General features: G+C 42.2%; 1 protein-coding gene across 1 annotated transcript; it reads right to left on the bottom strand.

Annotated features, from left to right (window-relative positions):
- Positions 1–204: 204 nt before the first annotated feature.
- On the bottom strand, positions 205–17,544 carry LOC143017741 (uncharacterized). Its single transcript, XM_076172554.1, has 9 exons — positions 16,763–17,544; positions 14,752–16,249; positions 5,191–5,253; positions 5,008–5,032; positions 3,306–3,446; positions 2,191–2,274; positions 1,645–1,976; positions 1,385–1,495; positions 205–210 (listed from the first exon to the last, which is right to left on the bottom strand). The coding sequence occupies exons 1-9, from the start codon at positions 17,542–17,544 to the stop codon at positions 205–207; spliced, it is 3,042 nt and encodes a 1,013-aa protein (XP_076028669.1).
- Positions 17,545–25,580: the final 8,036 nt, after the last annotated feature.

Genomic DNA, 25,580 nt, shown 5'->3' with positions numbered 1-25,580 from the left:
AACTCAAAATATACATAAGACTCCACACACACCACAGTGTACATGTAAAAGTGTGGGAAAAATTTATATGAACACACAGAGACATCTATACATAATAACATAAATAAATATATACATACTGGTGCCAGTGAAATCAAGAGACAAAAAATAACAATTGCCGGACGTCTGGGACATTACACTTAATAGTTAAACAATAGTTATACATTATACCTAAGAAAAGAACACAAAAACGTAAACATTACAAGGAATATAACATAAGGATTAGATAAAAAATGGATGTAAAAATGGTAATTATGACAAGGAATACGATTAAAGACACCATGGATAACATCATAGGCAATGCACAAATACAGATATTAAGGCATAGGACCCCTTGAACGAAGATTATAATCGTGAGGGGTAGATACAGAAGGCATATTTTGTACAGTGGGCCTTGGGGGAGGCCGGGCAAACGCAGGGATAGGCATAATTGTTATTTTAAGCCTATAAGCGTGCAACAATTTACTCAGTCCCTGGGAAGGATCAAAGACCCTGAACTTATTGGGATGCAACTTTTCAGTAACCAAAAGAGAACCTATAAACCTACAATTGAGTTTAGATTGGCGGTCAGGCATGCTTTTATAAACATAATCACTATTACTTATGTTAACACGCGTAGCCCGGCTATGCTAGTGTTTCACTATTTTGGACTTTGAGTCATCAAGTTATTCTCTTACATAATTATAAATCCTATGTAATGTGTGACATTGGAGTTGACCATAATCATCAAAATTGTAGAGAGGATAAGTAGGACTGTCTAACACGTAATATGGGAGCCGTTTTTTCATTCCATAGATGACGTAATGAGGCGTCTTACCTGTGGACACTGCAAGCACTGACATGCGAAAGCCAATCCGCCTAAGGTTCATGGAGGTTACTAGCAACGTGCCTGAGAATATCGAAAATCTTCCAATTCGTCCACTCTACTAGGCCATTATATGTAGGATGGCAAACAGTCACAAAGGTTTGAGTAATGGCGTAACGTTCACGAATGTTCGCTAAAACCTCATTTCTTCTAGTCCCATTGTCACTAAAGAGCACTGAAGGAGTAGTGTATGGACAAAAAACATGAGAAACAAAAGGAAGCCAAAGTGGTCCTCACACATACAAACACATACTCTGAACCTTGAGTATTACGAGGCAATTGTAAAAGGTCTATAGTCATAGTCTGAAAAGGATGAGAAGGAGTAGGATACTCTAGGATAGGAGCAGTATGTGTAGAACCTTTTTTCTGGGCACAAGAACTACACCTGGCTACATGAGTGGTAATGTCTAGTTGCATTTTAGGCCAATAATATTTCTTGCGAGCCGTAGCCAAAGTTTTGTCAAGACCTGGGTGACCAGCCTGGGAGGCATAATGAGCAAGAGACGGAACAACAGGGACTAGAGACTCAGGGATAACTAACTGTGTCATATCCTGATCAAACACTTCCACATTACGAATGAAAACATTGTTCTGTAAAAAAAGTTGGGACAGGGGTGCAGGTAAATCAGATTCCAAAGCATAAATGAAAGCAGACCAAACAGGGTCCTCACGCTAAGCTTTGGCCATATCCTTCAGGGAGAAGTTGTCAATCACTGTAACTGTAGCTACAGGTATATTACGTGAAAGTGCATCAGCAACATTGTTTGCACATGATTAAGGGTCGGGTTAAATTCTTCACTTGTAAGGAAACATCTGGCTAGACGGTCTGAAATATTTTTGCCCTTGAAAAGCTGTGTGACAGCAGTGTGGTCAGTGTAGATTGTAACAGGATATCCAAAAACTATATCTCGAAAATGATTTAAAGTCCACGCCACTGCCAGTGCCTTATAATGTGTAACAGAGTAACGAGACTCAGGCTTATTAAGAATACGACTAGCGTATGCAATAACATGGGGTTTACATGCATCTACTTGCTGCGTAAGTACAGCTCCAGTACCTGTACCAGAAGCATCTATGAAAATAGTAAAGAGAAGACTATAATCAGGGAATGCCAACACACGCGCCTCAGTAAGGGCATGCTTAAATGAATCAAAACTCACCGGATGAACATCACGCTACTGGAAGAAATTCTTCTTCTTGAGGAGACGAGTAAGGGGAGATAGAATTGAAGCAAAATTCCTAATAAATGCACGATAGTATTCTGGCAGTCTAAGGAAGGAACGTACGTGTTACATGTTCATCTGACCTAGGTGTAGGAAAGTCCCTAACTACTTTGACTTTATCATCTGTGGTGTGAATACCATGTTTGTCTACAACACAACATGATGTAAGAATTGGATGCTAGACTTAAAAAAAAAAAAAAAAAAAAAAAAAAAAAAAAAAAAAAAAAAAAAAAAAAAAAAAAAAAAAAAAAAAAAAAAAACAGATGGGTAAATTGAGTTTCAATCCAACATCAGCAAAACATTGCAAGACCATGGGCAACTTATTGAAGTGGCTTTTCAGATCTGTGAAGACTAAGATTAAGTCGTCCAAGTAAACAAAAAGTCCATTCCCCACTAGGTAATGAAAAATGGAGTTAATTAAGCGCTGGTACGTCAAGGGAGCATTTCGTAACCCCATGGGGTAGCGAAGCTATTCATAATGTCCTGTTGAAGTCGAGAAGGACCGTGATCTTACGAAATATCTCCTCCAAGGAAATCTGCCAAAAGCCCGCCTTTAAGTCTAAGTTGGTGAACACCGTATTAACTGTTCCTATGTTCTGGAGAAGATCACTTAATACAGGCGAAGGGTAATGGTCTGGAATAGTGACCTCATTGACTCGCCTGTAATTATCAATAACAGGACGAAAGAAACCATCTTTCTTAGGCACCAAGAGGAGCGGCAAATTTCACTCTGAGTGAGACTTGTACAACACTTTCACGTAACAAGTCGTCAACCGAGGATTGTGCTACAAGCCGACGAGAGTGAGGCAACCTGCAAGAGAGTACATAAACAGGACGAACACCTGGGTGAAGATAGATGTTATGAACAACACGATCCGTAACTCCTAATGGATCACCAGGTAAAGCCAAAGTTTGACGGTGGTTCATTAACAGTTCAATGAGACGAGACGTCTTATTAGGAAAATCCATCTCGCCTACATACGTTGCATACTTAGAAGACGAGTGAGCTGTGTCATTTGTTTGTGGAGACTGTAGCACAGAAGCTGCTATGATAGGGAGCGAATTTTGGACAGTGTCAACGTCAATTACTTCAAAGGAACCTAAGTGACTGCCAGGAGAGAGAGTGATAGGTGCACCAGTAACGTTGGTTACCATAGCTGTGTTAACATGATCCTCACGAATAGTGGAAGGAGTTCCTTCCAATGCTAGACGACGAACACGAAAAGAGTCAGGCTGAGATGAAACGTCAGGCCCAACTGGAGCTCCTGAAATGCGCACCGGGACTCGAACTGAACTTGAAGGCCCAATATAATGTTCACCTACAACAACAGCGCAGAAGAAAGAATAGGGGAGTAATAACGATTAGAACCCTTTGAAGACAACTGTATTGTCTGATTATACATAGAAGGGGAGCTACACATGGAAACTGGCCTATCCGTTGCAGGAATAACAGAATTATGAAAAGTCACTACACCGTGCCCAGGAGATATATCTATACCATGAGCTGTAAGAGCATCAATGCCCAAGAGGCAATCACACATAAGAGCAATTCCAGGAACAATAACAAAAGTAACATGGAAAATGGTAGCATGTAAGAAAAACCTTAAATGAATACAAACAGACCCAAGAACAGGCAAAGGAGAATCTTGTACAGAATGCAAACTATTACAAAAAGGAGATAAAGGGAGATTGTACAAATCCCCGAGAGCATAATAAGCCTTTCTACCTATAACGCTACATTCTGCACCAGTATCTACTGTGACGGAAATAGGTGTGTTCTCCGTAAGAAATTGGAAGGGGAGTAATTGAGAAGACTCAGCAGCCACCAAAGGGATGATCTGAGACAAGCTATTATTGGTCAATCCCTTTATTTCTGATATGGGCGTTGGTGAAAATGGGACTGAATTTGCCTAAGTTGATGAAAGGTCTCTGCATTAAGTTTCAGAATCTTTGAACACGGATCAGTCGAATGTTTACATTGACCATGGATATGACAGTAGATAAGTTTATCCTGAGGCGTTACTCTAGAGAGGTCATGTATCACATTAGAAGAGGGATCAGAGAAATTCCTACGGATAGGAGACTGCATTGACTTGTACACGTGACGTTTAAGACGAAAGCAAAAAGCACCTGAGTGAGCTGACTTGTGACAATAGGTACATGTAAGTACAGGAGGTGTAAATGTAGACGAAAGAGAGATTTGAGTAGATGCTAATGACTGAGGAGGTGGAGGAGGAGAACTGGGAATACTGGTATCTTGTTCCTTTAGATTACTTCCTTTAGATTACTTGAAAGCCATGTTGCAAAGGATAATAGGGACTCATTCGTCTTATAGCTGAGAAAGATGCTGCTCTTCCCTTAAAAGGCACCCGTAATACATACATATACCAAAGACTTTTTCCCCCTTACAAGGGAGGTAGCCCAAAAAACAAGGGCATAGAAACCACTCCCACCCATTCCATCCCCTACATACTCTACTCCTCTATACCCTCTTCCCTCCCTCCCATCTCGGCAACTTCTGGATGACGGGTCATCCCTGCATATTGTCCACTGCTCTGTGTCAGAAGTAGTGTTGCAAGACACAGCACATCCACAGCAAAGCCGCTTCATTAAATCGACGCCCCCCCCTGTCCCCCATGCAGAAAAGAAGACGGGGAGAAATCACTTTGGGCTGCGTCAATTTATTTCTCATACATACTCCCTCACCCCCTATCCCCCATCCACTCCCTCTCATGCATCACAGCATCATCCATACACAACCCCTCTCCATTCACCCCTATCCTATTTACCCAATCTGATTAAAACAATGACTCTAAGGCCTGGGCCTGAGCGCGCATATAATTAAGAGTGCCCAATCAGGATGTAAGGACATCAGCTAACTTAAAGCACAATTGAAAATTATCACCTACAGGGGCATAAAAAAGAGAAAATTAGTTTTAAAATTATCATAATTATATTTCAATGTTTTTGGGTCAAGACATGAGGGTGACATCATTTCAGCTGCCAGTGAGTTGAGTAATGTTGAGATTTCACTAATGATATTTTCTCAGATCCAGTAGTTACATTAGTATTGACTATACTATCTTTGCACTGGCGAATAACATCTGCAACTTTATACAAGAGATCCTGAGCCAAAAACTTAACTATAGAAGGATCCTGATGCAAAAGGGCAAATATATACATCGTCCAAGATGGAGTGCGCTCGACCACCCAGACTGTTCGCTTCCTCCAATGGAATATTCTTGGATTCAGAGCGAAACAGTCACTTCTGCAAGCCATCATACGGCAGGAGGAAAAACAGGTCATCCTCTTGCAAGAGACCCTGGTGGGAGAGGAAGAGATCAGGATCTCTGGATACCACGTGTTCGTGTCGCCCCAAACGGACATAAGCAGAGGTTGTATGACCCTTGTCCATGCGTCCATCCCATGTTCAAGAGTAGACCCACCAATAGAGTGTGGGGAAGATGTGGAGGTGCTCGCAGTTCGACTGCACTTCCCCCATGAAACGGTCCATGTGTATAACATTTACAAGGCCCCTGTGCGTGGACACTTGGACCTGGGGGAAGTATGCACCGTCGCGGAGGACGAGCAGTACATCATCGCAGGTGACTTTAATGCGCACCACCCCATTCTTCACTCTGTGTCGCCTACAAACTCGTCCGGACGACACATTGATGAAATCCTGAACACCAGCCCGGGTGTGGTCCTACTGAACGACGGGTCGCCGACGCATGTACGACATGGCAGGCTCGATCTCTCATTTGTCTCCTCCTCATTGCTGCATCGGATGTCGTGGAGCATCAACGACACGGCTACGAGTGATCATTTTGGAATAGACATGTCGCTCATCGTAGCCCCGCCACCCCCAGTGGTCCAGAGAATAGGAAGGTGGAACCCGCGCAAGGCCAATTGGACGTTGTTCAAGGACAGAGTGGCTCGCGAGGTCGTCACCGACGCTCTGGCCATGGGTGAGTTGGACGATGCGGAGGCCTCACTGGTCTCTGCTATTCATGCAGCGGCAGAGGAGGCAATACCTAAGGAGGGCCTCAACAGGAGGAGACATCGAGATGGTTGGTACTACAACCAAGAGATCAAGGATGCCAACCACAGGGTCAACCGTCTACGAAAGATCCTGCGTAGACACCACAACCCTGCTAACCTGGCCAACCTCCGGAGTGCCGTCGAAGAGGCCAAGGAGACAGCTCGACGTGTGCGTAGCGAGAAGTGGCTAGAATGGTGCCAAAGCTTTAGTGAGTCCACCACGCTAAAGGAATTTTGGGGGAAACTCCACATAGCGACCAGTCGTACCCCACCACGGCGCGCTCCCCGTGCACCACAGTGCGAGGCAGAAAATCTGGCGCAAGAGTTTGCCAGACGCACGCACACAGCCACACTACCCGCCGAGCTGCAGCAGAGGCAGGCCATGCTCCGTGAACCAAGAGAGGCCAGTATACAAGCTGCCATGGGGTCTCCGGGTGACACGGACACGCCATTCACCATCCATGAGCTGCAAGCCTCACGTAAGAGATCCTCCGACACTGCTCCAGGGAGCGACCTAGTGACGTACTCCATGGTTGCACACCTGGGGGTGCTGGAGAAGAAGCACTCCTCCAGGTGGTAAACAGCAGTTGGTCCTGTGGAAGACTTCCGTCCAACTGGAAGAGGGCCGACATCGTGCCTATCCCCAAGCCCAGGGAGCCCGGAAAGTATCGTCCTATCTCCCTGACGAGCTGCCTGGGGAAGACCATGGAAAAGATGGTTCTCCAAAGACTTTTGTGGAAACTGGGACCACCACAAGAGAACCTCTATGGCTTCACCAAAGGGGTGGGCACGGCTCAATGCATTACAACGCTTCTGAGCCATGTGGAGCAACGTCACGCCATGGTCGTCTTCTTTGACCTGGAGAAGGCATTCGAGCTTGCCAGTCCCGCTGCAATTCTGGACAGTCTGGCTGCCAGAGGAGTACAGGGGAAACTGTTACAGTGGATAGCGGACTACCTCTCCAATAGAACTGCCAGAGTCCGTCTACAGGGAGTGGAGTCCTGCTATCACCCCCTGGAAAATGGTACACCCCAGGGTGGGGTTCTCAGTCCCACCCTGTTTAACGTGCTGATGACTGAATTAATAGCCATCCCTCTACCCACAGGATGCCGCCTCCTATCATACGCAGACGATGTCGCGCTGGTGGTAGCAGGCAGAAGGACCAAGGCCAGAAGGACGCAAATGTGCCTCGACCGCATTTCCTCCAAATGCGAAGAGCTTGGCCTCAAGATCTCGCCACCAAAGACCAAAGCCATGTGTTTTGGCACTAGCGTGACACCGAGGGACAGGCTTCTGTTGCAGGGACATGAGGTAGAGTGGGTCAGCACGCACATGTACCTTGGTGTCTGGCTCGACTCCAGGCTGTGGACTGAAGTGGCATACATCCGGGGAAGGGTCCTCAGCCGGATTAACGTTTTGAAGTCCTTGGCGACCAGAGAGGCAGGTGCCAACTGCGCTGTCCTCCGGACATTCTACGTCAGCGCAATTCGACCGGTGATAGACTATGCCAGCAGTGCTCTGGCTGGTCTATCCGCAACACGGTTGGCTGACTTGGAGACAGTACAGAACCAGGCGCTGCGCGTAATATTGGGCGCGCCGCGCTGGACTCTGGTCGCCAATATGCAGCAAGAGGCGGGACTGGTGCCTATCAGTGCGAGGATCTCAGGATTGGTGGTAGCCTTCGCCATAAGAGTCATTCAGAGAGAACATGACTCGTTCCTGCGGCGAAGGCTAATCAGCGCCCTCCAGCAAGATCCGGATCTCTTCCCGCAGAAGAGGTGGTCAGCGAGGGTTGCACACCGCATAAGGGACCTTCACCTGCATGACCTTATCCTTCAGAAGAGGAGGGATGTGCCGGTGGAAGGTTATGTGCAGTCTCCCCCCTGGGAGAATCCACCGGCCAGAATCAGTGTGATGGCGTCACGACGCGGTACGCCGCTGCCGCGCCTGCGGACGGATGCGGAGGCCACAATGAGATCTGTCGCCCAGGAAAACTGCGTCGTCTATTTCACAGACGGCTCCGTGGATCCCGTACACAACGTGGCAGGTGCAGCGTTTGTCACGAAGGACGAGCAACAGGGAGTAAGGGTGTTGGGCACTCGCTGCTCGACGCAAGCAGAGGGTGTTGCAGTGGGTCTAGCATTGACCCATGCTCTCAACACCCACCAACGTAATGTAGTTGTGCACACAGATAGTTTAGCTCTGTTGCAATTAATATCTAAAATTTATCATAATGACCAGAAAAAACTAATGACCTCACTGTTGTTTCACTGGGTGCCGGGACACATCGGCATCCAGGGAAATGAAGCGGCAGACAGGGTGGCCAGAAGAGCGACCACAGGGGACATGGAAGGCGGAATCGGTGTCCTCCCGAGCCGAACTGAGATCTTGGCCATTGCAACGAGAACGATGGCCAAGAGGGAGCTACAAAGCCATAGGAACCTAACAGCCCAGAGGCCGTCAGCACGCTGGTATCAAGTTGCCACAGCGTATGAGCGACTGACCCTGGAGTCCGTCTCTCCAGGATAGAGGAAGTCACCCTTCATCGACTCCGTCTCGGGTATCGATGCTTCTCGGAGGTGACGGGACAGCCGGAGGCCTGCATCCACTGTGGAGAGGCCGGCGCAAACGGGCTAGATCATTATGTGGCCCTTTGCCCAGCGACCAGATTTCTACGTGCGGGCCCCAGGACCTCGGCCGGGGGACTCATCCGTCGACTGACGATGTCACTTAACTCGTATCAGCTGGGACGCCTCCTTCAAGTGCCGGCCTTCTGTTCGACTGTACTCTCTTGCTGATTTTTTGACTTATGACACATTTCAACTTAAGCCAAGGACTAATGCTTTCTTTTCTTCACCTAGGTAACTGCGCAGGATGCCCTGAACCGACCGGATGAGACGCGACGAGTGCAAAAGATACCAACCACGTCGGCTGGGAAGTCTCCTTCAAGTGCCAGCCCCAGAGGATACGGATGGGTTCTTAACTGCACTCACTTGAAATATTGACTTATAGCTCACCACAAAAATTGAAGCCAAAGGATTAACATCTTCTCCTTTCTCACTTAGGTAACTGCGCATGATGCCTTAGACTGGACCGGATGGGACGCGACGGGTGCAGGAACTACGTCAATATGGGTAGAGACCCAAACAAGATGTACTTCTTGTGAATCAATAAATGTAAAAGAAAAAAAAATGAGTTTGGGAACTTAGAAATTACATCTTACTTTTAGTAGTTATCGTTAAATAATATAATAGCTGAAAACCACTTCTAACTAGCAATAATACAAAAAAAAGAGTTTTTAATGCATACATTAATTATGGCGATCGCCTACAGAAACACGCCATTTCAAAGATAAAATTGGGGCAGCAATCCTCGCCTGTAATTTTTTTTACAAATAAAAACACAAATTTTCTATGACTCACAACAAGGAAACCGGCAAAATGGCCGAACATGACGTAACAAAGATGGCCGCAACTATGACGTAGGCAACATGACGTAAACAAATGGCAGCCAAGCCAGAGAAATTAACTATTGTTCAATTATCACAATAATAATTTGACATGTATATATATATACATATATATATATATAATATATATATGTATATATATGTATAATATATATATATATATATATAATATATATATATATATATATACATATATACATATAATTGAACACTGGTGAAAACAATACAGTCACTATGAAAAGGCTGCGTACTGAAACCAGCAGACAGGGAGGCAATCTGCATAGGCATAATCTGTTCATTAATCCTTTCCCATCCAGGCCTCCAGATAAATCTTTACACACATAGTAACAGTAGTGGACCGTCTGATTAATATAGATGACAAAGATATCCAAACACCCAGGCAAGATACTAAGCCGGAGACTACATGGGATAAAAAAAAAAAAAAAAAAAAAAAAAAAAAAAAAAAAAAAAAAAAAAAAAAAACATGCGAGCTATGAAGCTGGCCAGCCAAAGAACACTAAAGCTCTTATCACTCGAGAATCGTCCATCATGTAAAAACGGTCAAAATAAGCAAACTGTGTTAACTTCGTGCCACCAAAATGTAGTGGGGTGACAAATAAAAGTCTCACTACACGCAAGAAAAATACATATGCTGTATTATGTTAAATTCACCAAATCACTGTATTCAACAAATGCGTGGGTACAGCTTTGTGGCAGAGTTATAACTGGACGCCAAGCCTTGGCTTTGCGCGAAACATACAAAGTTCGCTTGGTTTTCCTTACATAATGTACAAAGAATTGTAAATAAATAATACAATGGCAATAACAAAAATAATATGCAACAAAATCTATGACAATTATGTAATGGGAAAACACAAACACAATTGAACAATACACAACAGTGCGCAAATATAATATACACAATGGTACAATAACATTACATTGTGTAAATGAGTGTGTATGTGTACATAATGTCTATGCATTACTAATATTGAACATATATCTGCAACTATTTTGTGTTATAGCCCTCTAGAGCAGCATATCTCAATAAGGTTCCCCGGATCCCTAAGGTTCCGCAAAAGGTCCCTAAGGGTTCCGCGAGAAAAAGTGAGATAAGATTATGCATTTTTAATTCTCTATTTGATTTCATATACGTAATATAATTAAACACGCACGACATATTCTTGGTTATTGTAATAATGTAATAAAGACATCATCCTATGTAACCTATTATTACGATGAAAATAAAATTAGAAAGATATGGTACATGTCTTTTTTTTTTTTTTTTTTTTTTTTTGCGCAGGAGTTCCTTGAGACATGGAGTTTATTTTAAAGATTACGCAAAAAACTGCTCTAGAGTGTCCTTGAGTTTGACCTTTCTAGGTCATTCATGGTCGAAGGTATTTTATTCACACGGAAATATATATTCATCTAAATAAAGACTGTTTTAGTCTTGGTTTGAAAGCAACTGGAGAATTCGTTAAAAACTTACATTTTTCCATATTTTCCGTGACCTTGACTTTGGTTAGAATATTTCTAGAGATGGTTATATAAGGATCCCAGCTCTTTCTTGAAAGTGTCATGTCAACTGATGCAGCCGTTTTGCCATAATACTGCTAACAATCACACGGAGAAGAAGAAGAAGAAGAAAAAAGTTTTATTTTTGCAAAGACTTATTTTGGCGAGGTAGTTTTCATTCTTCCGGTGTTCCCAATTCAAATTATGAAGTAAATGACCAGTGAGCCTGAGAGAGAGAGAGAGAGAGAGAGAGAGAGAGAGAGAGAGAGAGAGAGAGAGAGAGAGAGAGAGAGAGAGAGAGAGAGAGAGAGAGAGAGAGAGAGAGAGAGAGAGAGAGAGAGAGAGAGAGAGAGAGAGAGAGAGCTAGAGTAAATGAATGAGTTAGCGAGTTAGAGATTTAGTCAGTGAATAATGAGGGAATGAGGGATATATATATATATATATATATATATATATATAAATATATATATATATATATATATATATATATATATATATTGATTGATTGAAGTCAGCTTCGCTAATAGCTTTGGCTTTTTTAGAATTCAAGTTCTTCAGTTTGAAGAATAACTTTTTGTTGTCATAGTTCAAGGTATAAACTTAAACATTAATGATTTTAATATCATGGATAAGAGGGTGCAGTAAATATATATATATATATATATATATATATATATATATAAATATATATATATATATATATATATATATATATATATATATATATATATGTGTGTGTGTGTGTGTGTGTGTGTGTGTGTGTGTGTGTGTGTGTGTGTGTGTGTGTGTGTGTGTATGTGTGTGTGTGTGTGTGTGTGTGTGTGTGTGTGTGTGTGTGTGTGTGTGTGTGTGTGTGTGTGTGTGTGTGTGTGTGTGTGTGTGTGTGTGTGTGTGTGTGTGTGTGTGTGTGTGTGTGTGTGTGTGTGTGTGTGTGTGTGTGTGTGTGTGTGTGTGTGTGTGTGTGTGTGTGTGTGTGTGTGTGCTTGTGTGTATAGGGAAAGAGATAAAGCGATGTGTGTGTGTGTGTGTAGAGGAGGGACGGAAAGAGGGCGAAGTCTGCTCAGGGCCTTCTCGCTGGTTGTGTTGAACGACAGTATGGTGATGGCTGCGAAACTGAGGGCAGTAGAGCTGCAGAGCCACCAGTTTGTCTGTGGTGTGGTTAGAATGGTGCCAGTTGCAAAACTCGCCAGTCTTGTAGACATGGCGTAACTTGTGTGACCACCAAACCAATGGTGTCGAGAAGAGAGGCAGTAAGATGGCATCGTGCTATTAGTCTTTGTTAGCGGCATAATACCGCAAAAGAACTGAGAATTTTATTATGATACACTGGGATATGTGTCTCACAGCGTTTAGCTGGTTCTTCGACACATTTCAATTTACAGACAGCTGTTGGATACGCCTATCATTTGGCTGCTGTCGGTGTCAAACCGCTCACGATCTGCAGTTGTTCTTCCTACTCTGGCGTGTTGCCCAGAGGGGCAGAAGTCCAATAACAACGTCATTACGTTTAGTCACACAACATAAGAATTCTGTTCTGGGTGCAGTTAAAACATAGACGTGACTTTAAATGTATATACACCTTATGCACCAGAAGAAACTTGAGAGGTGTAGAGAATTGGATTACCGTGGCTAATGTTTAAAGTACAGTAGATTTATGCTCCCAGCTGCAGCAGATGTATAAATGAGAGGTACAAGAACAATACTATCTCAATTTTCTTATTAGATTACAGAAACTACTAAGTTTTTATAGTTTCTGAAATTTAAGCCAGTGAGAAAGAGAAAAATTCTGAAACCGTCCAATACGTGGTCTTGTGATTGACAGAGGTGGAATAGTGAGTTAAAAAAGAAAAAGAAAAAAATAGAACAAGTTACACAAATTATTTTTCAATATGAAACACCACAAAAGGTACACAATAACTGTAAGATACGTAAACTAAAACAAAAAAGTGTTGTGACATTCATGCCAGGAACGTGAGTAGTGTCTCTTTACTAGTTACCACGTAAATGTAAAGACAACCGCGCGTTTGTATGCGTGTGTGTGTGTGTGTGTGTGTGTGTGTGTTCTTTGTGTGTGTGTATATGTGTGTGTGTGCATGTGTGTGTGTGTGTGTGTGTGTGTGTGTGTGTGTGTGTGTGTGTGTGTGTGTGTGCCTACTTTTAGTATACAAGAAAAGAGTAATGCTCAAAGGGTTGTGTCTCTTAATTTCCAATTTATCATACCTAGCATCAAGTTCATGTATGATTCCAACATAAGCTATACCCTTATTTTCCAATTATCCTACTTACGTTTGAATTCATATATCGTTTCTGTTTGAGATATATCATCCAAGCTATTCCAGGTATTTATGGATCTATACAGAAAACTGTATTCATTCTCATCCTCTGGACATTTAGTCTTTCTCAATTTGTCCTCATGACTTCTTGAAGTCCTCCCATCATCCGTAATCAAGAGATCTCCTCTGCCACTGTAGTCTATCCCCTTTCTCTTTGATTTTTCAATGTTGGCAGATCCACCATTTTTAGTTTCTCCTCATATGCTTGATCTGCCTATTTTATTCTCTCGGTTTTGCTTATATTCTTCACTCTTTATGGTGATTACAGTACTTAATCATATCCAGGTCGTCTTTTATCAACATTCCCTAATTTTTCTCCTCTTTTGCTTTAGTAATGTATTTGCTTCTCAATTAATAGTTCAGAGATGGTCCTAAAGATATATTGCCCATTTCCACTATTTTGCATTTTTTTTTTTGTATTCCAATTCATTTTCATTCTTGGGTTCATAGGAATAAGATATCTTGATCGTCGTACAACAGCCTATAGTTTTCGTTTTTCATTCTCATGATTTTGTATTAATTATCTGCAATAATGGTTTGATGCATATTCTGTCATGTCATTAACATAGATAAGAAAAATTGTAGGTGTTAGTACTCAGTTTTACAGAACTCCACTGGTCCCTGCTACCTTATCCTTTACTACTATCCTCATGTAGTTCCCTTAAAAAAAAAAAAAAAAGACTTTAGATGTTAGTCCTACAATACACATAGGGCACATTGACGTAATCTATCAAAATAAAATAAAAACTCTTCTCTCTCGCTCTCTCTCTCTCTCTCTCTCTCTCTCTCTCTCTCTCTCTCTCTCTCTCTCTCTCTCTCTCTCTCTCTCTCTCTCTCTCTCCCTCTCTCTCTCTCTCCCTCTGTCTGTCTGTCTCTCTCTCTCCCTCTGTCTGTCTGTCTGTCTGTCTGTCTGTCTGTCTGTCTGTCTGTCTGTCTCTCTCTCTCTCTCTCTCTCTCTCTCTCTCTCTCTCTCTCTCTCTCTCTCTCTCTCTCTCTCTCTCTCTCTCTCTCTATATATATATATATATATATATATATATATATATATATATATACAACTTGGCCTGCGGAGAGGCTCGCTACGCGCCCTTACGCAACGCGCACTGGTTACCCCGTCAAGCGTGTCTTACATCATATGATGTGTCATAGTAAACATAAGACACTGGATCAATAAAAGACCGTGATATTGCTACAGTATTTGTATTTACACACATTATTTACAGCGGAAACGTCAATTCTAATGTTCGTTTTCAAGTTAGTTACCAAGACTCTTGATCCGTTACACAGTTTAGGCGGTGAAATGTTCCTGACAACCGTCACAACACTTCCAATCTTCACTTTAAGTTGATGTGGTGGAAGAGAAGGGCTTGTCAAAGCGTTAAACACAGAAGTCTGGACATCAGTTCCTTCCTCGACCGGGGTGTCTACACTAAAGTATGTCTTCTCCTCTCCCTTAGTTTTCTTTTGTATCATAGAGTTAACACTGTCGACATCATCATTTGTGGGTGATATGATTGCTCGTTGTTCAAAATAGGAAATGTTTAAGAAGTTTTCCTCCAAATCACCATAAACCTTTTCCACTAACTCTTCACGTGTTTTGACTTGAATACCGAACCCCTCCTCAAGTTCCAAAGGTCCGTGTTTCTGGGATCCGAGTTCCAGCAACTTACGCGCAAACGTAATGTTTTTTTCATCACCTTTCCTTAGATGCACATTTTCAGTCAATTCCAACTTTGTTATGTCCCGCCACATATAACTGGACTTTATACAATGTTCTAATTCATCACATTTACCTCCACCTCGAATGACAGGTAATACTTGCCTGAAATCTCCAGCGCAGACGAACACTTTTCCCCCCATAAACCGTTCATTACCCAAGATGTCTCTCAACGTTATATCAAGAGATGTTAACGTATTCTTGTTCGCCATCACGATCTCATCCCACACGATTAACGATGTCATCTCCAACAACTTTGCAAGTTCAGAATTCTTCTTAACAGAACACCCTCTTGTTTCATTATACTCCATTAATGGTATCTTAAACATGTTATGGGCGGTTCGACCCCCGTTAAGAACAGTAGCTGCTATACCTGAAGACGCTACAGCTAACGCTATCTTCCCCTCGGACCGCACAGTATCAAGTAACATATTCAAGATGAAGGACTTTCCTGTGCCTCCGGCAGCGTTCACAAAGATTCCATTATTCTCATACTTCTGTTGGTTATTCACCCTATACATGACCACATCATATACCTGTCTCTGTTTATCATTTAAGAGGTCTTGTTTTGATTGAACCTGTTTTTTCAACTTTTCCTTGTTGTAAGACTTCTCTCTTCGAATAACGTTTGAAGTCATCTCTCCACCTCTAGAAGCAGGTAAGCCGTAAGTGGTGATAAGGCCTCCTCCACAGTTCCAAACATGTTTTTGGATATCGTCTAACGCGTCCAAGTAGATTTCCTCGTTATACTCTGTTAGGTTGTTCTTGTGAAGGAAATCGCTTGCAAATAGATCCTTGGTCTCCTCCCAGATACCGGATTGGTCCTCAAGGTCTGAAAACACCAACATGCTGGCGTACGTTTCTCTGAGACGGTACCTGTCGTTGGTGTGATTGATTATCTCTAAGATAGTAGTCTTCCATGTCTCCTCATCACTCAAGAGACCCAAGGCCTTGACAGCCTCTCGGTAAGAGGGATATGTCACACCCTCGATTGTTCTGAGATCCTCAAAGGAAGTAGGGCCCGCCTTATGTGTCAACAAAAACCTAAGGTAAAACAACTCAACAGTTTTAGTGGAAACAGCACGAATACGTCCCAAAGAAAAGGTGTTACATTTTCTTTCTCTCCAAACCGAATGGGCCTTGTCAAAACAGAAATGTTGAGGCATCTGATGATAATACAACGTGGAGACGAACTTCTCATCAGGTTTTGCACACAACTTGAAGAAAGCGGTTAATTGGGTATCTTCTTTTGCTTTCGCTGTTACGGTCCCTTTAGATGAGTTTTCGTCATAAAACACCTCGTTTTCGCCCTCAAGGTGTAAGTCGAGAGAGGATACCGGGGGATAACTTTTGTGTATGTCAAACCCGAATATCTTCTATGTTGCTTCATTCGCATTTATATATCTCGCCTCTTGGAAGTTCTTAATTTCATTCACGGTCCCATCTTTTGTAGTTTTACTGAACAGGACCCTATCACACCCCTTGTTTACATACTTCGTGACATAAGCTATAGCTTTAATCGAATTTGAACATTAAACGTTGATGTGGGCGTCATACTTCAAACACAGATAGGGGCTGTAAGGAACAACCCAAGAGTTGTCAATAACCTTCTTCACTCCTTTAACCTTGGTAACAAAAGATTCCCCGCCTTCTCCGATGGACCTACGTTTGTACTCAGGGTACCCATTGTTACCGAACATTAAGTCGTTTCTACACGTCTTGGGAAAGCCCTTTCTACATGTCGAAGCGGTTGGCTTAGATTTCTGGCAACATAGGAGAGACTCATCGTACCCCTTACACGGTCCATGGATCATACACCTTGTAACGACATCATACAACCTGGGTTCAGCTTCTTTGTTGGGGATTTCAGCGGATATTATACGTGAAACCCTTTCAGCTGTCACACGCTCATTCATCCATAAGAGGATGTGAACATGAGGAAGTCCACGCTTTTGCCATTCCACACTATAAAGATGCGCCTTCACCCTTCCGAAGATCTGTTTAGATACCAAATCATGCATCAAACTATCAACCTTCAACTTGAATACTCTACTAATTAAATCTGGGCGGTCCCCGATCGACCGTATTCCAGCAGAACCTGTATCATCCATAGCAACTCGCAGCTCCCGCCAATGCGGGTTCATAGTGAAGGTTATGAAATAGTCAGGAGATCCATAACACGTAACATATGTAAGCGCATCTTGTTGGCGCTGTTTCATATATCTGGGACTTCCAATGAAAGTACTGGGCAACACAACCCTTTGACCTGTATCAGCGACTTTATCGCTTCCAAGACATAATATGTCTGCTCTTTCTTTTCGGATCCGTTTCTGGTTCATTTCGAGGTATGACAACCTATTACTTTCTACTTTCACGTAATTATCCACAACAAACTGTTGAAACAGTCTCCTACACTTGGTTATGTGGTTGAAAACGCCTTCCCGCTCCATATAAAGAAAGGAGTAGAACATACACGGGGATAAACGCTTGTAAGTAGACGAAGTTGATGGCCTCTAACACGGACTTTGGATAACCTTTCCATGGAATGACAATATCCGATGCCACCGTTTGGGATCAACAAAGGATACTGGAAAGCATCGTAATGGAACTTCAAATGGCTCAAACTTGATGTCTTGAAGTTCGAACCGGGCAAAGGGGAAGTAACTGTTATCTCCAATGGATCTCTATTGGGCTCAAAGCTAACAATCCCACCAACCTGTGATGAAGCAGACGGAAGGTGATACAGACCCTTATGTTCCTTGGTTTTGATCCCGTCTGCCGCTCTCAGCGTGATAGACACAGCAGGCATACTTTCCGTCTTCTTAACGTGTTCACTAACTAATGTTTTACACGTTTCAAATTCCTTCAAAATCGGGTTTAGACATTCATTATACTGAACCAAGTAATCATAGAACATGGAAATGATATCCTCGTTTGAACTCACTTCCTTCCTCTCTCTCTTTCGGCGCTTAAGAGTTTTTTCGTTTTTCGCCTTTCGATCCATGTTTTGTACACGTAACTTAATCTGGTCTTCCTTATCATGATAAAAGTATAAGTCCAGGAATGAAGAAATAGGTTTCCAAAAAGGGTTCTTTTTACCTGCGATCGCTTCGGGGTTGAGATGTCCAATGGTATGGTATATTTTCCCTTGAATCTTGTAACACAATGTTAGTTCGCTCGGGTCATGGAGTTTGCTTGAAGTGGTAAATGATGTGAAACAGAACAACGCGTTGAACCCACAGATCTTGTCCAGGAACCGTTTAGATAACGGAGAATTTCCTTCGTACATACTTTTAATACCGTTTTTAAGCTCTGAAAACTGGATTTGAGGCGTTTGTCCTTGCTTACAACAAATAGTCTTACGTTCTCCTGCCCATAAAAGCGATTTACAAAGTTTACATTTGAAGTCCCCTATTGTACCGATATTATGGAGCGGTATCTTTGCTTGGTCTCGTAAATACCCTTCAAGCGTATCAGATATTACTGCTATTGAATCCACATAATCCGCCCTAAAATTCTTATCTTTGCGTTCCTCTCTGACCATATTTAAGTGATTAATCGTCGATTCAGACAAATCTTTATCCCCGATGAGCCCAGCTCGTAACAATTTCAACTGTTCTTTTACTGCTTTTAACTCAGAACGCCTCTGTTTCTTATTCTTCAACAAAACCTGTCGACGCATCTTTTCCGCCTCACGTTCTTCCCTTTTCTTGATTCTGGCAGCCCTTTCCGCCTCTTTAGCTGCTTCTCGTTCTTTCTTTAACCTCTTTTTTTCTTGCAAACGTTGCAAACATTGTTGTTCCAATTCAAGCCGCCTCTCTCGAACAATCCGTATATTCTCCGCCACCGAGTCGACGAACTGATCCGATACACCCTCCTCGTCTGGTCCACTTCCTTGGTCTTGTCCACTTCCGCTGACTGAACTCACAGTAGCACTCCCAGCTTCAACGACCTCACCAGAGACCTGGTTAAGTTCCGTGTTTTTCCTCTTACAACAGTACTTCTTGAGCTTATCAATCTTTCTCTGGGCTTTAAATCTTCTCTCGAGGTAGTACTTCTGATACTCAACGTGATCAGCTTTTGCTCCCGCTTTTATAAAATTCTTAAACCCAGTAAAGTAATGTTTCTCAAACCCTTGCAGAGCTTTCTCCGAAACATCCCCATTGTAAACTCCAAGATGTTCAAAGTCTGAATCCTTGTACTCGAACTGTTGATTCTTCTTTAATGTGTCGTTAAACGACAACACTGCGATGAAACAACTTTATAGACTCTCTGACAGGAAATCCCTCGGAAGATTTATAGAGATCAGGAAACTTGACTGCGTGTTCACGTTTCAAAACAGCCAAACCCTTTACACCGAGAGACTTTTTATTAATCTTCTTCACTTCAGTAACCCACTTCCAGAAATGCCGATTTCTTCGTACCTTCTCCGCTGGTGCCTTACCCATGTTGTTGTGTATAGTTACCGTATAAATCGTTTTCTTCCAGACCGTCCCCGCGCCAGATCACTGTTAAAACACTCACCGGTCCATGACCCCCTGTTACCTTTTGTTCGGGTCACGCACTTTCGTTCAGAAATCTTAGCTTTGACCATTTCCATTTTTATATAATTAGACATATATATATATATATATATATATACATATACATACATATATATATATATATATATACATACATATATATATATGTATGCAGAAAAAACCACTGGGAAATAAGAAGCTTAGTCCCAGTGTTTTTTTCTGCATATTATTTTCACGTGTGGCTTGTGAATTACTGCATAAATATATGTGTGGTGTGTGTGTGTGTGTGTGCTTGTGTGTGTGTGTGTGTGTGTGTGTGTGTGTGTGTGTGTGTGTGTGTGTGTGTGTGTGTGTGTGTGTGTGTGTGTGTGTGTGTGTGTGTGTGTGTGTGTGTGTGTGTGCGTGTGTGTGTGTGTGTGTGTGATAGGGGTGGGCGGGATCCGAGTACTAGATCCGAATCCCACAGATCCGAGGAGAGCTGACGAATCCGATTACCGATGCTGGTACTCGAATCCACTGACGAATCCACTGAGATGAATATTCATACGATTACTCTATTTTGTCCATTTAGCTTCGATATTCAGTATGAACGTTGTTTGTACTGATCATCATATTTATAACGAACTCAATTTTACCATTGATGAGTAAAAAACAGTTTTAGTTATACGTATGAAAAATATCTTGGCTAGCCACGTATAGAAGAATTTTAGTGTTGCCATGTGCGTGTCTTTTTTACGAACGCGGATTGGCTGGGCATGTGTGACGTCGGAGCCTAGCCGGCAGGGATCCGCGAGTGGGCTGGGATTCGATTACCAGCCGGGATCCGAGTACCGCCGGGACCCGAGTACCGCGCTAATCCCTCTCTCGCTAGTCTCCCCGCGCGCTGCAAGTACTCGGATCCAAATCCCACGGATCCAGTAAGCTCAAGTACTCGGATCCACAAATCCTAAAATGTCGGATTCAGGCGAGCAATAGTAATTGAACATTTATACGTATATGTTATAGGTTGATGTACCTACTCTATGTTCAAGGATAATGAGACAATGGTTGATGTCATGGAAACTTCCGACGTAATAATAATAATAATAATAGATAATGAGTATAGGGTAGTGAGAAGTGGGGGGGGGGGTTAAGTTGGGGGAATGACAGGTGAAGGTAAATTTTTGAAAGTGAAAGAAGTGTTAGGGTAATAGTGTGGGGGGCGGCCCCACTTGTGTTGTTTGTTATTTACTGTGTTTGAGTAGGACATCCTACCTCTACTCTAAATCAGTCGTTTGTCCTAGCCAACCAATTATATTTTATAAATTTAGTATGAAGTAAGTATGCGTGTTTCCGTTTTCCCTTATGAAGTTTTGATTAATATCTAATTGGAGGTTTGTTGTACATGATGTATTGTTTGAGTTTATCACGCGTACCTCCTTCATATGCATATTATATTTAACTTATATTTACACATTTACATATGGTGGGAACACGTGTGACTTAGTTGTGGCCATGTGCCATGAAAGTAAATCTAAAAGTTTTGTGCTGTAATTACGTTACGATTGGTTGTGTGTCACACATCTCAGTTATCATTATATTGTATATATCTTTTATTTTTTTATTATAATTTCTATTTTCTATGATTATTTCATGCTATTTCATTTTTTGTGGGTGGTATATGTGCGATCCAAGAAAGCTAATATGACTTGTGATTTCCGATGTGCTTTGTTATTTACATGATAATTTTTGCACCTATCCCTCCTTTTTTATTTATTTATTTATTTATTTATCTATTTATTTATCTATTTATCTATTTATTTATTTATTTATTTATTTATTTATTCATTTATTTATTTATCTAATTATTTATATATTCATTCATTCATTTATTCATTCATTCATTCATTCATTTATTTATTAGCTAGTGGTGGAAGGATTGGGGAATTAGCCAAGGGTGGTTTTGAGTTGTGGTCTTATGTACCTTTGGCGTCTGGTGGGGGTAGAGGTATTACGTTATTGTTTTGTAGGGCTATGTTGTTCCATGCTTTTCTGCTTAGTCTGGTGTGTATCGGTTTTAGTTTTGTTGTTTCGTGTAGTTGTCGTGTTGTTTCTAAGTTTGGGGGTTCGTAGTTTTTTTTCTAATTGTTTTGTTTTGTAGCGTTTGCATTGTTTTGATGGTTTTGGGTGTGTTTGTTATTGTAATTATTGGTGGGTATTCTAACTGTGGTCTTGCTAAGGTTTTGTATAGTTGTATTTGTGTTTTTGTGGTCAGTCCTCGGAAGCGTCGAAGCCTGTTGAGTGTGCTGTTAGTTATTTGTATTCTGTTTTTGACGTATTGTTGGATTCTTTGTGATTTCATGGTGAGGCCTAGGATATGTCCTTGTTTGTTTTACGGTATTATGTTGTTATTCATTCTTATTGGTGGTGATTGCCGTGCTGATATGGCTAGGAGTTGGATTTTGGTTGTGTTTGTAGATGTTTTCCATTGCATGTGTTGATTTGGTTGATTTCGTGTTCTGTTTTTCTGGCAAGCATTAATTTTCCTGTACTGTTTGGGTATGTGATAATTTGTGTGATGTTGTCTGCATATTATGTGGTGTAGCTTCCGTGTGATGGTGGTGGGATGTCTGCTGTGGTTTTAAAAAGTGTTGGTGAGAGTACGCTTCCTTGTGGAACTCCGCTTTGGAGTGGAAGACAGGTCCGATGTGGTGATTTGTTTTTATATTTGCTGTCTGTTGTCTAGGAACCTACATAATGTTTTTGTGATGGTGTCTGGAAGGTGTGTTTGTAGTATTTTGTATTTGAGGGCTTCGTGCGTTACTTTGTCGAAGGCCTTTGATATGTCTCGTGATATTATGTTGCATGCTTGTTTGTGTCTTTGGGGGTCTGCGATTGTTTCGTATAAGGTGGCGAGTGCTGTGTGTTCCTTTGCCAGATGTGAATCCGTGATGGTTTGGGTTAATCATGTCATGGTCGTGTAGATGTGCCATTCATCTGTTTGTGATTAGACTTTCGTATATTTTGCCCGGTGTTTCTAGTAGTATATATATGGGTCTGTAATTTTTGTATTTGTGTGTTGTCTTTGCCTTGTTTTAGTATGAATGTAATTACTGAGTTTTTGAAGCTTTGTGGGAAGTATCCTATGCTGAGTGTTATTTTTGGTATGTGTACAAGTATTTATTTTGCAATGCCCGATTGTCCGGGTGCTTTGTATTTTGCGTGTTTTATTACGCGTAGAAGAAAGGGAGGATTTTTGGATAGTTTTAAATGAGTGTATAGAGGGATTAGGGAGGAACATCAATGTAATGGTATTGGGAGACCTTAATGCTAGGGTAGGAAATGAACAGATGAATGGAGAGATTGGGAAATGTGGAGTTCCAGGGAAGAATCGTAGTGGAGAGTTGATGGTGGAGATGTGTCTTGAAAGAGAGTTGATGATAGCAAATACAGTGTTTCGGAAGAAAGTCAAGCATAAGTACACATGGAAGAGGGTGGTGGATGGAAGGGTGGTAGACAGAGCGTTGATGGATTATGTAGTGGTAAATAGGACTATGATAGGAAGAGTTAAGGATGTACATGTGCTAAGGGGAGAGGGTGGGGGAATATCAGATCATTTTTTGGTGGAAGGTAAGTTGAGAGTGGAGGATAGATGGAGAAAGAGGAAAGGGACAAAAGGTAGGGAGGTGCTTAGAGTGAACTCTTTAAATGAAAAGGAAAAGGAGAAGGAGTACAAGAAGAAGCTGAAGGAGGAATGGGAGGGAGTGAAGGATAGAGTAGAGCTAGGTGTGGAGGAGGAATGGGGATGGTTCAAGGAGGAAGTCATAAAGTGTACAAGGATGGTGTGTGGAACAAGAAGGACAGGAGGAAATAGAAGGAAAGGTAGTGAATGGTGGGATGAGGAAACAAAGAAGGTTGTAGAAGAGAAGAAGCGAGCTTACACAGATTGGTTACAAAATAGGACGAGGGAGTCATATGAGAGGTACAAAGAAAAGAAAAGAGAAGTAAAGCAAAAGGTAAAGGAGGCAAAGAGGAGAGCAGATGTGAAGTGGGGTAAGAGTATGATAGAAAATTCTGAAAGTAATAAAAAGATGTTTTGGAAAGAAATTAAGAGAGGAAGAGGAGGCGAATCAAGTAGAGAAGAAAAGGTAAAAGGTGCAGATGGAGAGATGATAATGGAAGAGAAGGCAGTAAGGGGAAGATGGGCAGAATATTTTAGGGAGTTGCTAAATGTGAAGGAGGATAGGGAGGGAAAGATAGTTGCAGTGGGAATTGCGAAGAAAATGAGAGTGATGAGTGAGGAAAATGGAGGAGAAATAAGGAAGGATGAAGTGAAGACAGTTGTTAAGATGATGAAAGCAGGTAAGGCACCTGGTCTGGATGGATGCCATGCAGAATGTCTAAAAAAAGGAGGTACAGTGATGGTGGACTGGCTGGTGAGGTTATTTAATGTTTGCTGGAGAGAGGGTAGAGTGCCGGAGGACTGGAGGAGTGCCTGTATAGTTCCACTTTACAAGGGAAAAGGGGACAAGTGTGAATGTAGTAGTTTCAGAGGGATTAGTTTGTTAAGTGTAGTTGGGAAGGATTATGGGAGGATCTTGATTGAGAGGATTAGGAGAGGAACAGAGGGAGTAATTGGTGAGGAACAGTGTGGATTTAGGACGGGTAGAGGTTGTGTAGATCAGATCTTTGTGGTAAGACAAATATATGAGAAAGATATAGGAAAAGGTAATGATGTTTTTTGGGCTTTTATGGATCTGGAAAAGGCTTACGACAGGGTAGACAGAAAGGCATTGTGGGAGGTTATGCAGATATATAGGATAGGAGGAAAGCTTCTAGGAGCTGTCAAGAGTTTTTATGAGAATAGTAGAGCTTGTGTCAGGATTAGAAATGGAGAGAGTGAGTGGTTCGAAGTAAAGGTGGGACTTCGTCAAGGATGCGTTATGTCGCCCTGGCTGTTCAACTTATACATGGATGGGGTAGTGCGAGAGGTAAATGCAAGGGTAGTGGGTCAGGGATTGGAGATGGTTAAAGAAAATGGAGAAAAGTGGGAGGTTGGGAGGTGAGCCAGCTGTTGTTTGCGGACGACACTGCGCTTGTGGCAGGATCGGAGGAGGGACGGAGGAAGTTGGTGACAGAGTTTGGGATAGTATGTGATAGAAGAAAGCTGAAGATAAATGTGGGTAAATGTAAGGTGATGAGATATACAAGAGTGAATATGGCAGTAGACTGGAAGTGAGCATTAAGGGAGAGCGACTGGAGGAAGTGGATAGTTTTAGATATTTGGGTGCAAATATGGCAGGAAAAGGTGGAGTGAAGGTGGAGGTAGAATGTAGATTGAGAGAAGCGAGTAAATGCCTTGGTGGATTAAAAAGTGTAATGAGGAATAGACATTTGGGTATGGATGCTAAGATGAGACTGTATGAAGGAGTGATTGTGCCAACAGCACTGTATGGGGCAGAAACATGGAACATAAGAGAGGAAGAGAGGAGTTTGAATGTGTTTGAGATAAGGTGTCTGAGAAGTATGATGGGGGTTACTAGGCTAAACAGAGTGAGAAATGAGGAGGTAAGGAGAAGAACGGGGGTGGAAAGAGAGTTGGGAGATAGGGTTGATGAAAGAGTATTAGGATGGTTTGGACACATGGAAAGAATGAGTGAAGAAAGACTACTAAAAGAGGTATGGAAGGCAGATGTGGAGGGAGTGAACATGAAGGGACGTCCTATGATGAGGTGGATGGATGGGGTGAAGGGGGCTTTGGGGAAGAGGAGAATGTCTGTTGAGGAAGGACGGGAGAGGACAGAAGACAGTGGTGAATGGAGAATGGTTGTATATGGATGATGTTGTGATGCATGAGATGGAATGGGCGGGGG

The sequence above is a fragment of the Oratosquilla oratoria genome, chromosome 3 (assembly GCF_046742065.1).
Source record: "Oratosquilla oratoria isolate Oo_2021 chromosome 3, ASM4674206v1, whole genome shotgun sequence".
Taxonomy (NCBI): Eukaryota; Metazoa; Arthropoda; class Malacostraca; order Stomatopoda; family Squillidae; genus Oratosquilla; species Oratosquilla oratoria.
This window is presented reverse-complemented; position numbering and strand designations above follow the sequence as displayed.